Source organism: Callithrix jacchus, chromosome 15 (genome assembly GCF_049354715.1).
Source record: "Callithrix jacchus isolate 240 chromosome 15, calJac240_pri, whole genome shotgun sequence".
Classification (NCBI taxonomy): Eukaryota; Metazoa; Chordata; class Mammalia; order Primates; family Cebidae; genus Callithrix; species Callithrix jacchus.
This window is the reverse complement of record NC_133516.1, coordinates 27521496-27536228: the sequence shown is the minus strand read 5'-3', so window position 1 is coordinate 27536228 and position 14733 is coordinate 27521496. Positions and strand designations below refer to the sequence as shown.

Sequence of the window (14733 nt, the reverse complement as noted above, 5' to 3'; positions counted from 1 at the left end):
GGGATTAAAAGGATTTTCTTAAAAAGGGCTCAGCTTAGTTAAAAGTGGATAACCAAGTTATAGGTATATATTTTTCTCTTCTTGGATCTTATTTTGCTGAGGAAGTTTTTTTTTTTCTCAGTCAACTGAATTCTTTGTCTCCATTTTGTCTGAGGGACCCTAAGATAATTTCTGATGGCCTTAGACTCCTTGGGAAAACAGAACAACCCCATGGATTCCATTTTGTAATTTGTTTTTCTAATGGAGTCCCGGGAATTGGAGGTGGATGGATCCCTCTCAAAATCTGTTTTTTTCTCTTCCAGCTATACCTGTTTACTAGGCCCTAGAAACTATATGCTTTCTTAGCCCTGCTCTTAAAGGGCCCCACTCAGAGGTCAGTTAGGAAAGTGGTGAACAGAAAATCTTATAGCTACTGGATCTTCTTCTGCCTGTGTAGTTATGTATGTGTTGTGTGTGTGTGATGTCTATAAAAAAAAGAGTTCTAATTAATTGGCTTAAAGGAAAATAAGCACTTAGATCAAATATTTCTAAAAGAAAAAAAAAGCTGTGGTACCTTTTAGTTCATGTGACTTTAATCTTTGAGAAATAAAAACAGCCTTAAAAATTATTGATAAGCTACTCCACCCAGGCTGCCAGACCAGAAGCGCACTGCTGGAACTTGATCGTGCTCCTCTGGGTTGAAACCCAGGCACCGCCAAGATGCCAGCTTACCACTCTTCTCTCATGGATCCTGACAACAAACTCATTGGAAACATGGCACTGTTACCTATCAGAAGTCAATTCAAAGGACCTGCCCCCAGAGAGACAAAAGATACAGATATTGTGGATGAAGCCATCTATTATTTCAAGGCCAATGTCTTCTTCAAGAACTATGAAATTAAGAATGAAGCTGATAGGACCTTGATATATATAACTCTCTACATTTCTGAGTGTCTGAAGAAACTCCAAAAGTGCAATTCCAAAAGCCAAGGGAAGAAAGAAATGTATATACTGGGAATCACTAATTTTCCCATTCCTGGAGAGCCTGGTTTTCCACTTAATGCGATTTGTGCCAAACCTGCAAACAAACAGGAAGATGAAGTAATGAGAGCCTATTTACAACAGCTAAGGCAAGAAACTGGACTGAGAGTTTGTGAGAAAGTTTTCGACCCTCAGAATGATAAACCCGGCAAGTGGTGGACTTACTTTGTGAAGACACAGTTCATGAACAAGAGTCTTTTAGGACCTGGACAGTGAAGGGAGCTCGGGCAGCCACCATCTCCAGAGCCCTGGGCAGCATTTTCCAGCAAGATATACACAATCTTTTGCCTTTATTTAATAAAGTTTTATACAGAAGAGAGAAGAGCATGTCTTTACTTGAAAAACTCTGGATCAAGAATTCGGGTAGGAGAAAAGAAAGTGTGTTATTAAGGGTGATTTGAAATTTTCTGCTGTATTAAGCTGGTGCTTAATAAGTAATAACAAAAATTTCTAACAACAAAAATTATTGATTAAATGTAGATATCATCAAAATGTACATTTTTGCCTAGGGTTAAAGGAATGTTTTGAATTTGATAAGATAAAACTAAAAGTTTAAACAAGTTGTGGAAGGACTGTAAAAATTAATCTTGGAAAAAAAATTCCACATGTTAACATACTTACTAAATTCAGAGGGGTATTATATGGCTTTTCCATAAATTAAGCATTGAAATAAAAGTACAACAAGGTTCCCTTAAGGCACGAATCTGCTCTTTAGGAAAAATCTTTTGTAAAGGGTAATAAAAGGTTTTTGCTTTTTAAAATGTCTGAGTCATCATTTTGGCAAAATAAATAACTTATGGTAATCTGGAATTCTAGTTCATAACATCAAGTTTCTGACCTCTAACATATTTAATGGGCTTCCCAAAGTCAAACTTCAGTTTCAAAATTTTCTTTCCTGACCCCTGGCTTTTGGATGCTACAGAGGGCCCTTAGAGCATCCAGAAGAGAGATTAACAGGATTATCTGACATGTTTAGGTACATGGGATTGCCAAAATGTTTAATCTTCTTCAGGTTATATTTTAGGAAATAATATTAATATATGTTCCAAAATTATATGGGATTTATAATATTCTAATGCCTGGCTGTCAAAATGGAATCCATGGTGCCTTTTCTGTTTTTTTTCCAAGGAGTCTCAGGCCATCAGAATTATCTTAGGGCCCCTCATGAGTATATGCTATCAATCACAATTAAGGTGGTTATGTTAAATTATTGTAAACCACAGAGATAACCAAATTGATTTGTCAATTGTGTTTCTCACTGTACGCTGGACATTTTGTTATTCAGACAATTGTTGTCTTGTTTTCATCCTCTTCAAAAGATGGTGCTCTCAAATGAAGGTTTCTGATAACTTTGGAGATTGTGACATTAGAATAAAGAAAAAACAAACAGGACCCACAAAGAGCTGAAATGTTCACAAATATCAAACAAAACCAGAGTTAACTGAATGGACCTAACTAATACAAAACTGAAGTAACCTTGTTGAATTTTGCTTGGAACATTGCTGATCCTTACTTTACTTTTCAGAGTCAAGGAAACTTATTTTGAGCTATTTACAGCCTTTAATAATTGAGTAACATATACTCCTGTGAACAAAATTTGGAGCATGTTTGTCTCTCTCCCTTTCTCTCTTTCTGCCTGGCTTCTCCACAATTTGGAAACTAGTTCTGAGTATTCTTAACTTATGACAATATAGTTGTTTGCATCAGTGCAATAAGATTCCATTTTTTTTTTCTTTGAGATGGAGTCTTGCTCTGTCACCTAGGCTGGAATGCAGTGGCGTGGACTCAGCTTACTGCAACGTCCACCTCCTGAGTTCAAGTGACTCTCCTGCCTCAGCCTCCCAAGTAGCTGAGATTATAGGCATGCACCACCATGCCCAGCTAATTTTTGTTTTGCATTTTTAGTAGAGATGGGGTTTCACCATGTTGGTCAGGCTGATCTCAAACTCCTGACCTCAAATGATCCACCCACCTCAGCCTCCCAAATTGCTGGAATTATAGGCGTGAACCACCTGTAATCTGTTTATGGGCTGATTCTTCCTGTAGGCAAAATCTCTGAGCCTGTGCACTAGAGTTGGGGATGGGGTTAATGGGATAATGGCAGTCTTGTCTCTGAATGATACCCTTTCTAGTGAAGCAGGAGCGGCCGCAAGAAAGGATCTCTTGGACACTGAATATAGGAGGAAGGAATCCATTTCAGCTGGGAACAAGGTGGCATAGGTGCCTAACAGCCAAGCCCGTCCTGTGTGGAACCACTGCATAATGAGTTAGAGCAAGGGTGATCAGGGCCCCAGTGTTCCCAGCATGCAGTTGCAAGGTGAGGGCTAGGTGGGAGAAGGGAGAGCCCCCACCTCTCAGCCACACCTGTCTGGGACTTTACCTCAGCATCAGGTAGCTAGCCGGAGACACTGACACACTGACATCCTGCTGCTCTATAGAAGAAACCCCTGGAATTAGCAGCTGGAGGGATTGCTGTGTTCCTGGATGCTGCAGTCTACAGTGGAGTATTTGCCTTGCAGAGTTGGGAGGGAGAGAGCAATCTTGGTTCAAATAACACAGGCTCACCTTTCTTGATGAATTTTCATACATTTTCTTGAACAGATGTTTCTTTGTTTGCTGTTTGCCTTTGGGAACATTTCCAGAGGCTTTAATTTTTTTTTTTTTTTTTTAATTTTACCAGTTTCACTGGGGAGTGGGTCAGCGGAGTTCCTCATAATGTCATGGCAGAAATCAATATTTGACTTCATTTTTAAAAGAATTATTCTGCCTGCTAGGTTAAGAAAAGTGGGAGTGGGGGAGAGAAAGAAGCAGAGAGATTGTTGTAATAACACAAGAAAGAGATGTTGCTGGCTTGGTTTCATGCTGTGGCAGTGGATTTGGCGAGAAGTTCCAGAATTATAGCCAAAGCTTTCCTGAGATTGGATATGAAGAGTGAGAAAGAACAGGGTTAGGGATGACTATATGGTTTTTGGCCTAAGCAACTGGGAAGTTGGAGTTAATGGAGATGGAGAAACTCATTTGGGGTAGAGGTGAGATGATCAGCTCAATTTTAGATACATTAAATTTGATTCATTGCCCACTGCATATCCAGTTAGAGATACCAAATAGGTAATTAGTTGTAAGAGTGTAGAGCTCAGGAGAGCAGTCCAAGAAAAATAAATTTGGGAATCATCAATTTATACCTAGTATTTAAAACCAAGCCAGGTGCAGTGCCTTTCAAAATATACCCACGCCTGTAATCCCAGCAGTTTGGGAGGCTGAGGTGGGCAGATCACGAGGTCAGGAGATTGAGACTATCCTGATCAACATGGTAAAACCCTGTCTCTACTAAAATACAAAAAATTAGCCAGGCATGGTGGTGTGCGACTATAGTTTCAGCTACTTGGGAGGCTGAAGCAGGGGAATCACTTGAACCCAGGATGTGGATGTTGCATTGAGCCGAGATCGCACCACTGCACTCCAGCACTCCAGCCTGGCAACAGAGCTGTTAAGTGTTGTCAAAACCACTGTCATCCCAGGATAAAGGTGGGCATATCCAAAGCTGTGCTTTCCAAAAAAGCAATATCAAAGGTTTAACAGTATAGGAGGGAAATACATCAGATGGAAACTGATCCGATGGATACTGATCTGCACTTATATGTGTTATACCAGACCGAGCATAGAAAGTCAACACCAAGACAAAAGTATGCCAAATTGCAGGGTTTACTGCCGGCGACCACGGAGGACTCACGTCTCTCCAACCCGTGGCAGAGAAAGAAGGGTGACAAGACCTTTTTATACCCGTAAAACCACCTTGGGAGTGGGGGTGAGGAGCGGGGATGGGGATGAAAGGCTTCAGACATTTCGAGGGCTAGTGGATTCTGTAAATCACCTCCTGGGCCGAGAGGAGGGTTGGGGCGGGCTCCGGACATTCCAAGGGCCAGGGGACTTTTGTCATTCCGATTGTTACTTAAGTGGTTTACAGAAGTCAAGATAAACATTAGTTTATACATTGTCTGGGCAGTATTAGAATCCACAGATCTTTAGTTACTTATTAGGAGTCGTAGGAGCCAGGATGGAATTAACTTGGGCTGCCTATCTTGGTTATTACCGGTAAGCAAAGGCTAGCAACTCTGGCAGTTACTGGTAAGAGAAGGTGAGCAGCTTTCCCTCTTTGCATTCTGCAAAGTAAACTAGCAGTCTTATTTACAGAAGCCAAGGTTAGCAGTCATCGTGAGGAAAATGGGGTAACTTATTTTTTGAAAACAGCTTTTGTCTTTTATAAAATGGCGTTGCTCAGGTTCCAGCTACAGCACATATGCAACTTTCTGGTAAAACTAAAAGGAATCTAAAATTCTCAAGGAGAATCGCTTGAACAAAGATGGAGGTTGAAGTGAGCCAAGATTGTACCACTGCACTCCAGCCTGGGTGACAGAGCAGGACTCTGTCTCAAAAAAGAAAAGAAAAGAAAAAAAAGAAGTCTATAGGCATTCACTATAAAATTATTTCAAATGTCAATCAACAGGAGAATAAACAAATCATGATGTTAAAACTCGAGCTTTGCATGAAGAGACCCCACAAGCAGGCTCTGTGTGAGCAACATGGCTGTTTATTCACCTGGGTGCAGGTGGGCTGAGGCAGAAAAGGGTGTGAGTGAAGGGTGGTAGGATAACAGTTGCTCTTATAGGTTTGGGATGTGTAGTGGTGTTAAGAGTAAGATCAGTTACAGTGGTGAGGGTAGGGGCAAGGAGTATACATTACCATAAGTTCAGTTACAGTGGCGGGTGGGGGGTAAGACCTAAGAGTAGTTAAGATGGAAGGATGGGGCAGAGGGATATTCACAGAGCAAGAACAGTTACAATGGCAGGGTGGGGTAAGAAGCTTAATGTGAGGAGCGGGGGAAGCTCAGATGGGCAATTAGGAATAATGGTGAATGGGGGGGTGGGCGGCAATCAGCCAAGGCAGGCAGGACTTCAGACTTTCTGGGTCTGGGCTTGCACATGGAGGCCTGACACATGGTATACTCACATAATGAAACACTACACAGCAATGAAAAAGAAATGCTGCTATATACAATGATGAACTATGCTCACAGACGTAATGTTCAGTTAAAGAAACCAGAATAAAAAGAATACATATTGTACCATTTATATTAAGTTCAAGAATAGAAGCAAAACTAATCAGTGATGATCATAATCAGAGTAAAGGTTGGGGATGGGGTAGTTATTGACTAGGAAAGGTCACAGAGAACTTTCTGGAGTACAGGAACAGTTCTATTTCTTGATCTGGATGGTGGTTACAGGAGTGTATTCATATGTCTAAAATTTGTTGGACAATATTAAGATTTGTGCTTTTGACTGCACGAAGTTATACCTCAACAAAACAGTCTTCCTGCTTTAAAAAGACCATTGGATGCTTTACTCTGCAGTCTAGATACTCACCAGTCATTTACCCAAACATGACTAGGTTCAGAAAGGAAATCTTAAGCCAGGTGCAGTGACTCACGCCTGTAATCCTCGTACTTTGGGAGGACAAGGCAGGTGGATTGCTTGAGCTCAGGAGTTCAGTATCAGCCTGGGCAACATGGTGAAACCCTGTCTCTGCTGAAATACAAACAATTAGCTGGGTGTGGTGGTGCACACTTGTAGTCCCAGCAACTTGGGAGGCTAAGGCACGAGAATTGCTTGAACCCAGGAGGCAGAGACTGCAGTGAGCCGAGATTGCCTCAGTGCACTCCAGTCTGGGCGACAGAGCAAGACTGTCACACACACACACACAAAAACAAACAACAAAAAAGGGGCATCGTAAATACGATCAGTTTCATAAGGGTAATATTTCACTTTTTCATTATATGATTTCACAGTCAGCAACACCTGGTGCCAATGATGTCTCTAGAGATAGCCTTCATGGGCACAAAATAAAAGTTGCAAAGACCACTACAGGTGCTCTCTTCTCCCATGTGTTCCCACTTCAGGCTCCAGGCCTCTGGGCTGCCGGGAATGCAAGAAGCACTTTACCTGGGAAGTCATCAACCTCAATTTTGCCAACAAACTTAAGGGAGTGGAAAAGTTCCCCATGGCATCGCCACCATCATAAACGAGAGTGCTCCCACAACTTAAGTTCTCAAATCTGGTTTTCAGACAAGAGCCCTTAGTCACATACATATCTCATTAAATAAGCAGATACTCTACTTATGTCTCAGGCATCAAATTTTTTTGCTTGAGTCCAAATTTAGTGACCTGATCTATAAGTGGGAAAAAAAACAGTATGATTGTTCAGAAAGCAGGATGAACATTTCTCTCTGATAAGATACTATTTTGTGAGTTCATTGTCCTTGAATACTGAAAATAATGAAGGAAAATAAATATTTTAGACGGAAAAAGATAGCATAAAGAGGTGTTCAGATAATGACGTGATCGACCTAAAAGGTTAATAAAACAACAAGCCCATCAAAAGCAATTACAATTGACAGAAAGCTGGAAACATTAACACTGTTGGAAAGCTCAAATGACAGAAGTTCACAAATTCTTAATCACCAAATCTAGGCCTCTCCTCATTACCATTCAGACCACTCACAAAGATCCCATTAAATCGGCTCATAATCAGCTTTAAAAAACAAGACTCCTTAAGAGACGTGGCAATGTAAGAGGTGGCGCACGTACACAGGAACAACAAATGACTAGTGAAAACTGAAGGGTTTATCGGAAGCGAAAATAACAGTGCTCTCCTCCGTGAAAAAGAGAAAGAAATCGGACGGGTCTCCTTTAAGTGAAAACAGACTGTGAGAATATAAAGACATTGCTTACATCTGTTTTAACATTCAATTTATCTAAGGAAAGAAGAGAAAGAAGTGTTTGGAACATAAATAAATCCTTCCTTACAGGAAGGTCAGAAATGTGGAAATACGCAGAAGCTGGTGGGAGCATAAGCCGATTGTGAGACAAGAACATCTGGAGAGGTAGCCCTGGTCGGGATGTGGGAAGAGGACTGCGAAAAAACAGCAGAACCAAGGGAAAGAAAAGGAAGAACCGCAGGTCCACTGCTCATCCCGAGTGCCTATAAATACGCCAGACTCTTAGCATGCGCAGAGGACACGGAAGAGGTGAGCTTTCCGGCCAGCCTATTGTCTTTGAGAGACAGAGAGGGATTCCCAAACTCACCCGCCGCTCCCGCCCCATGTCAGTCAGTTCCTGCAGCTCCTGCCCAGCAAAAACCTTGCGGGTGGTCACAGGCTGCTATCCTTTCACAGCTGTTTTGGGGGACAAAGATAGGGTAACGAAGCCGTGGCTCCACACTTACTTTTGCAGCCGGGCGCCATAGCGCCCTCACCCTTCGTTCCCGAGAACAATGTGGCTGATGCCCCCACCTCCCGACTGCGTCGCGCGACTGAATTCTGCCCGCTCAAGATGGCCGCGATTTTAAATTTGGCGCTTGGCTCAGACGTTGACGCCCGCGAGGAGGCCGCCATGTTGCCCGGCCTACGCATCGGGGGCGTGGCCCAGCTGACGTCACAGGTAAGTGCCCTCGCCTCTGTATCGTCGCCAATCTGTCGCGGAACTTGTGTTTACTCGGAGCTACCATGAGCAAGCGTAACCAGGTATCTTACGTGCGGCCAACCGAGCCAGCGTTCCTGGCTCGCTTCAAGGAACGCGTCGGCTACAGGGAGGGGCCCACTGTAGAGACCAAGGTGAGCTCTCGCCAGTCGTGATACTTTGGAAGCGCGGCCCGCCCGCCACTTCCAATTTCTGCCTTTACTTGGAGGCTGGGTGCTGTCGGGTCCTACTTTTCACCCGCGCTCGGCCCCGGTTCCGGTGGAATACGGCCCCAGGCTGGTTACTTTCAGGCGACTACAGCCCCCTACGCTCAGGAAGCTCAGTAGTTTTCAGAGCGCTACTGTGTTCCTGAAAATGACCTGACGTGTAAACCGCCTGGTCCTTGATAGATGATGGTAAAGCAAGATCACTTTCCTGTCTCTTCTTTCTCACTTGTTTACCTCAAAAGCTGAGTTCGCAGGGTGAGTTACAGTTACAGCGTAGTCCCGTATTCCAGATAAGGACACAGATGCATCAGAGGAATCACTATCCATGGCAGCTATAGCCTCACAAAATGGCTTTGATTTCTTTTTTTTTTTTTTGAAACGGGGTCTGGCTGTTACCCACGCTGGAAACAGCAGGGACTTACAGAAATATTTGCTACCTATGAGCTATGCACAGCATAAGAAAGAAGAGGAGGTAAATACTTCCAGAGGCTCTAAATCTGGAAGGCAGCTTGAGTATGAGTTGGCCAGGGGCAGTGGGGCTTAATAGGCAGTAGGAATTTGTTCAGAGACAGGAAAAGCAAAGGAGCTAATATGTTTATGAGTCTCCAAGTACTCAAACCTTGCTAGAGCCTAGATGCCATGAGAGTGGCACGGGATAAAGCTGTGGTTATGGGCTGAGGTGAATTCTTGGCAGGGCTTTGTTGCCTTGTTTAGGAGACAAGGAAGACTCTCTGTGAGGTAGAGTAAGGAGCGATTGTGTTTGAATACCATGTGAACACACATTTTGGTGTGCATACCTTTCAACCCAACAGTTTCACCTCTAGTAACTGTTAACATTAGAAGTTCTTGCATATACGTTCCCAGAAGTGAGCAAAAAAAGTGTATGAAGTTTTTTCATAGTAGAAAAAAATCTGGAAATAAGCAAAATTTGTATTTACAAAATACTGGTCAAATCATGAGATTACCATATATGTAATTAAATGCAAGGCATTGATTTTTTAAAAATCAAATAATTTTATGTGTGTCTTAAAGCACTGCGCAAAGATTTTTTTTTTAGTTAAGTTGAGGGAGTGGGGCTTTTATGGTGTGTGAGATTTCAAAAATCTGAATCAACTGGCAAAATATTACCATTTGTTACACAGACAGGGAGTGCATGGTTTCTGTTATGTTATTCTCTGTACCTCATATTTGAGAAATTTCATAAATAAGAAAAAAGCAAGTCACAGTAGCATGTACAGTGTTATTGGTATACAAAAAGTTTTATGTACCTACATAGTTTTATAGACTTGGAAAATAGCTAATAGGATATCTACCAAACTGAAGCTATTATTAGGAGGGCGAAAAGATGAGCAGAGGTGAGAGAAAGAGTACGTTTTACTTGCTGCTTTCTATACTTCGGTGGTGTTTATTTCTTGTCTAAGTCGGAGAAGAGACAGGTGAAGAGTGTTGATGAGGAGCAAATAACTGACATGGCACAGTGCTGGCCTGAGTAGGCTAGGAATGACAACAGTACCCAAAGCAGAGAGCCCCACACACTAGTAACTACAAGCTGGGTCCTGCTGAGATTGAAATGAATCACTGGACAGGCATTTCCGGGTGAGTGGCAGTGAAACCTGTTCCCTTTGGCAAGCTCAGTCTTTTTGGAGTTACTTTAAAATTAATTGCCAAATTCACTTACTCAATAAAGATACCCTTCTCACGAATAATTACAGTTTCTCTTAGAGGCAGTGCTTCTGTTTGTCTGAAGATCAGTGATCTACATGTTGTATTTGTGTTTTTCCCTAGAGAATCCAGCCTCAGCTCCCAGATGAAGGTGGGGATCACAGTGACAAAGAAGATGAACAGCCTCAAGTGGTGGTTTTGAAAAAGGGAGACCTATCACTTGAAGAAGTCATGAAAATTAAAGCAGAAATAAAGGCTGCCAGAGCAGGTAGGTCTGAAAGTAATCTGTTTTTTCTAACAATTTAAGGAGCCCAGGGTACGAAATTGTTTATTTTATTTAGTAGCATGGTATGTTTCAAGGAGACAGTTCCAGGTTCAAGCCTTAGCTTTGACACTTACCAGGTGTGTAACCTTGAGCAAGTTATTACACTGCTCAGCCTTAATTTCCTGATCAGTAAAATGGAAGTAATGGTACCCATTGGGTTGTTATAGGATTAAGTGTGAGTTTAAGTAAAGACATCCTATTTTTTTTTTTAAATAGATGGTTAGATTTATAAACCACTTGAAAAATGTCTGTTTCATTACTGTTCAGTATGCTATGTAGTATATTTTTCATTATTTCTGAACATTTACTACATTGCTTTAGGGGAAAATGCTGTAGTTCCAATCACTTTCAAAACACTTAAAAATACAACCTAATTGTAACTGGGACCTGACAATATTATAGAATACTTTAGCATGTGAGTTTTTATTCAGTAACTGCATGTCTTGAGGGCAATCTAGCTAGAAACAATGGAGAGGATCAGACTGAATCAGATTCAGGGACACCCTTAAATACAGTATGAGATTTTTCAAAGAAAAAATAATGAGGAGAGAAGAAAGTTCTTAAAAATCTGTTTTTGCTCAGATGAAGAACCAGCTTCTGCTGATGGAAGAATCCTATATCGAAAACCAGTCAAGCGTCCCTCAAATGAAAAATGTTCAGGTTTAACAGCAAGCTCAAAAAAGAAGAAGCCACATGAAGATGAAATAAATCAGGACTCAGTCAAAAAGAACTCACAAAAACAAATAAAAAACAGTAGCCTCCTTTCTTTTGACAACGAAGATGAAAATGAGTAAGTGTAAATAGTTTGAATTTGGTCTACTTTGAAAGTATATTGGGTGTTTTTAAAAAATAACATTTTTTTCCTGTTATAAAGATACTACAAGTTCCATATGGAAAATTTAGAAAATACAGGAAAAAAATTAATAAACTACATCCATTCATCAGTACCCCTCTGACTTAAAATGCCAACTCTATAGAAATTAGCTAGTATTACTTTGTTATTTCCCTTGTATGGGTGTGTATATATGTAAATTATATTTGTAAGCAAAATACTTTTTTGTGTGTAAACAAAGTGTTAGAAATACAGTTGTATTACAAATGTTCTTTGTCCTGCTTCTCACTTGACATTATCTTATGAGTATTCTTCCATGAGACAGCTCTGGCAAGTTAAGAGATACAAGTGAAATTATGCTTGATAAAGCTGCTGGGTTTTTTGATACAAAAGGACAGACTTGGCAAGCATGAGCCTTTGCTCTTATCTCTTCATCCTACTTTGAGTAGGAAGATAAAACCTGAGTACCAGAGCCATTTTTAGGCATAAGGAAGGCAGCTACATGTTTCGGGTCATGTTAGTGAAAAGACTCCGAGCTTAGCTCCTTGCTGACATAACCTCAAGGAGCTGCTAACACCAGCTTGAATTGCTGACCTCTGACTTCTTGATTCATGAGAAGAATAAACACTGTGCTTAATTAGGCCTCTGTCAGGTTTCTCTTACATGCAGCCACATGCCGTCCTAAGTAATACAATAAATAACTGGTCAAAGTGTTACTGGTGGAGGGTGTCCAGGTTCTAGGCATTTTGGACAAAGAATTGGACAAAATGCACAAACAAAGCAATGAAAAAAACACATAGATATATTGAAATGAAAGTATACTCCACAGAGTGCAGGCTCAAGCAAGTGGCTCAAGAGCACTGGTTACAGAATTTTCTGGGGTTTAAATACCCTCTAGAGGTTTGCCATTGGTTAGTTGGTGTACAACCTGTGTAAATGAAGTAGTGGCCCATGACCTGTCTGAGTGGTTGCAGAAAGTGACCACTCAGAGGCTGAAGTGAAGTTACAAAGTTATACTCCTGTGTAAATGAAGACTTGGCCCACAACCAGTCTGATTGGTTGCAGGAGGGGACCAATCAGAGGTATTTTCATTTTTCATCTGCAACACAGAAAAGGAGAGGGGATTGCAAAGGGAGTAGCCTCTGATCCTTTTGTTATTTAGGTATGGAGAGGTAGGGCTTTCCTTTTGATTGACTTCTAGGAAGTCAACACAAATTGGCCTTAGTCCCTGCCTCCAGACCTTATTCTCCTGCCTCATTTTCCCTCTGAAAGATATGATGCTCTTAAATCTTTATGGGAGGCCAAGAGGCTGAGGGTCTTTCTTCTGTAACTGCTTCATGCTAACTTGGGACACAGTCCCTACCTACTGGAGATCATATAACTATCACCCTGCTCTATCTAGTGGAGACAGGGTAGCTTCTTGATGGCTGGTGGTGTCTTCACCTGAAACGGGCTAGAAATCTTGCCACTTGATCGTCTAACGCAGTGGCCTCTAGGCAAAAGGCAATGGATTTGGTGGAAAGATTTAACAAACATGGTCCAAAAACCAAGGCAAGTATAATCATTAATAATGGGCTGGCCAAGGGAAGGAGCCATGAAACCCAACTTAGTGCCCTTCAGGTGTCCCATGACCCAGACTGCTGTTGTCATATTTTGGAAGCCCAGTCAACTAGTATTCAGGTGGCATTCCTTATTAATCCTGATTGGTTGACATCAGAACAGCATTCTTCTAGGAAAAAGACATAAGCCACCTTTTTCAGCAGTTAGGAGATGTAGTCCCCTTCGATTTTGCAAAGCAACCACTGCCAAGGAGTCCATCTGATTTTGTAAGGTGACAGTACTTTGGGCAGTGTCATCCAAGCTTTCCATAAAATCCTTGTACAAGTATTGGTAATAGGATAGGGAAGTTGCAATCCCGCTAACTCCCATTCCTACCCCTGCTGTTACTCCAAACCCTTGTGTCTGGTGGTTGTGGTTAAAGGTATAATAAGGGATTGGCTGTTGGGAGCTGTATTAATTTTGGGACATATAATATTTCTGTCTCCAGTCTGCCACTTCCACCAAAGACAAATCACAGTAGAACCAATCTAACTTCAAAATAAGCTTCAGTCCCATATACTTGGCCTGATTATCCACACAAAATGCAACAAGAATAATTGTCCATATAGACGCTCCTAGATTGGCTTTGCTGGAACATTTCACAAGGCCATTTCGGTCAAAGTCCTGAGAAAGTAACTGGTATCTTCAATTGCGTCCTATTTATTACAAAAGAAAACATGTGGTTACTAACCTGATACAAATACATTACCATCAATTAAGAATATTCATAAATAGTTTACAAATTCTGGAGAAATTAGAACTACGACTCAAATTCTATTTGTTTACAAAAGTGTACTCAATACACTTAAAGTATAGTTCAAGGCTATAAATAGCTCAAAAGAAAAAGATATTCAGACTCTGAAAAAAAAAAAAAAGAATTAGCAATATCTCAAACAACAGAAGCCATACAAATGATTTGTCTTCCATTAGTTCATTTCAGTCTATGTAGTCAACTCCTGCTCTACTTCATATTCATCTTTATGAACATATCAATTAGCCTTTCAATTAGTGCCTTGGAAGTTTTCTGTCTAATCCAATGGCACACTCCAAAGTTACCAGAAACCTGCATTCAAGAGTTCTTTTCAGGAACTCCTCCAAAGAAGTAAGCCATGGACTGTAACTAATTGATTACAAGCCACTTTTTTTTTTTTTTTGAGAAGGATCAAAGCAAAACATCAATTATGAGTGACAAAAGTCTTAAGACATCCATATAAAGACACAGTTGACAGAAGTTCAGTTATTTCTGTGGCATATAACAATTTAACATAATCATAATTACAACAGGTATTAAGACATACCAGAATTTTAGAAATCTCATCAATCCTTGAACACATTAACAACAAATCTTTATCAATATAACTCAAAGGAAGCTAAACCACCTCAGACTTGACAATCTTTCCTGTATAATTCTAACATTACAAATAAGCCTAATATGTCACTTGGACTTCAGGATGCCTAAAATCCAAAAAGTTAGTTTAAGGTCAAAAAGACTGAATTTAGAACTTGAAATTTTGTCATTGGAAAGTCTGTCAGATTTCAAAGATTTCATACACTCGA

General features: G+C 40.9%; 3 protein-coding genes and 1 pseudogene across 7 annotated transcripts in view; 2 read left to right on the top strand and 2 right to left on the bottom strand.

The window, feature by feature from the left end:
* KIF15 (kinesin family member 15) overlaps positions 1-8490 on the bottom strand; it is a 78416-nt gene extending 69926 nt beyond the window's left edge. For 2 of the 4 annotated variants that reach the window (XM_054245544.2, XM_002807575.7), the window contains exon 1: positions 8299-8490. In XM_054245544.2, the coding sequence (XP_054101519.1) occupies positions 8299-8485 (187 nt within the window). In that variant the 5' untranslated portion in view covers positions 8486-8490. Of the gene's footprint in view, positions 1-8159 lie in introns of all 4 variants that reach the window. The other 2 variants (XM_054245545.2, XM_078350619.1) reach the window with 1 other exon arrangement.
* LOC100393112 (actin related protein 2/3 complex, subunit 3, 21kDa pseudogene) lies at positions 699-1335 on the top strand (annotated as a pseudogene).
* Positions 8491-8565: 75 nt separating the features above from the next.
* KIAA1143 (KIAA1143 ortholog) lies at positions 8566-11844 on the top strand. The gene is made up of 3 exons (XM_002758265.7): positions 8566-8686; positions 10544-10688; positions 11328-11844. The coding sequence occupies exons 1-3, from the start codon at positions 8579-8581 to the stop codon at positions 11537-11539; spliced, it is 465 nt and encodes a 154-aa protein (XP_002758311.1). The 5' UTR covers positions 8566-8578; the 3' UTR covers positions 11540-11844.
* Positions 10738-14733, bottom strand: part of ZNF501 (zinc finger protein 501) — a 49982-nt gene continuing 45986 nt past the window's right edge. The window contains exon 5 of one of the 2 annotated variants that reach the window (XR_013527261.1): positions 10738-13832. The gene's annotated coding sequence lies outside the window, so the exon portion shown is untranslated. The remainder of the gene's footprint in view (positions 13833-14733) is intronic. The other variant, XR_013527262.1, reaches the window with a different exon arrangement.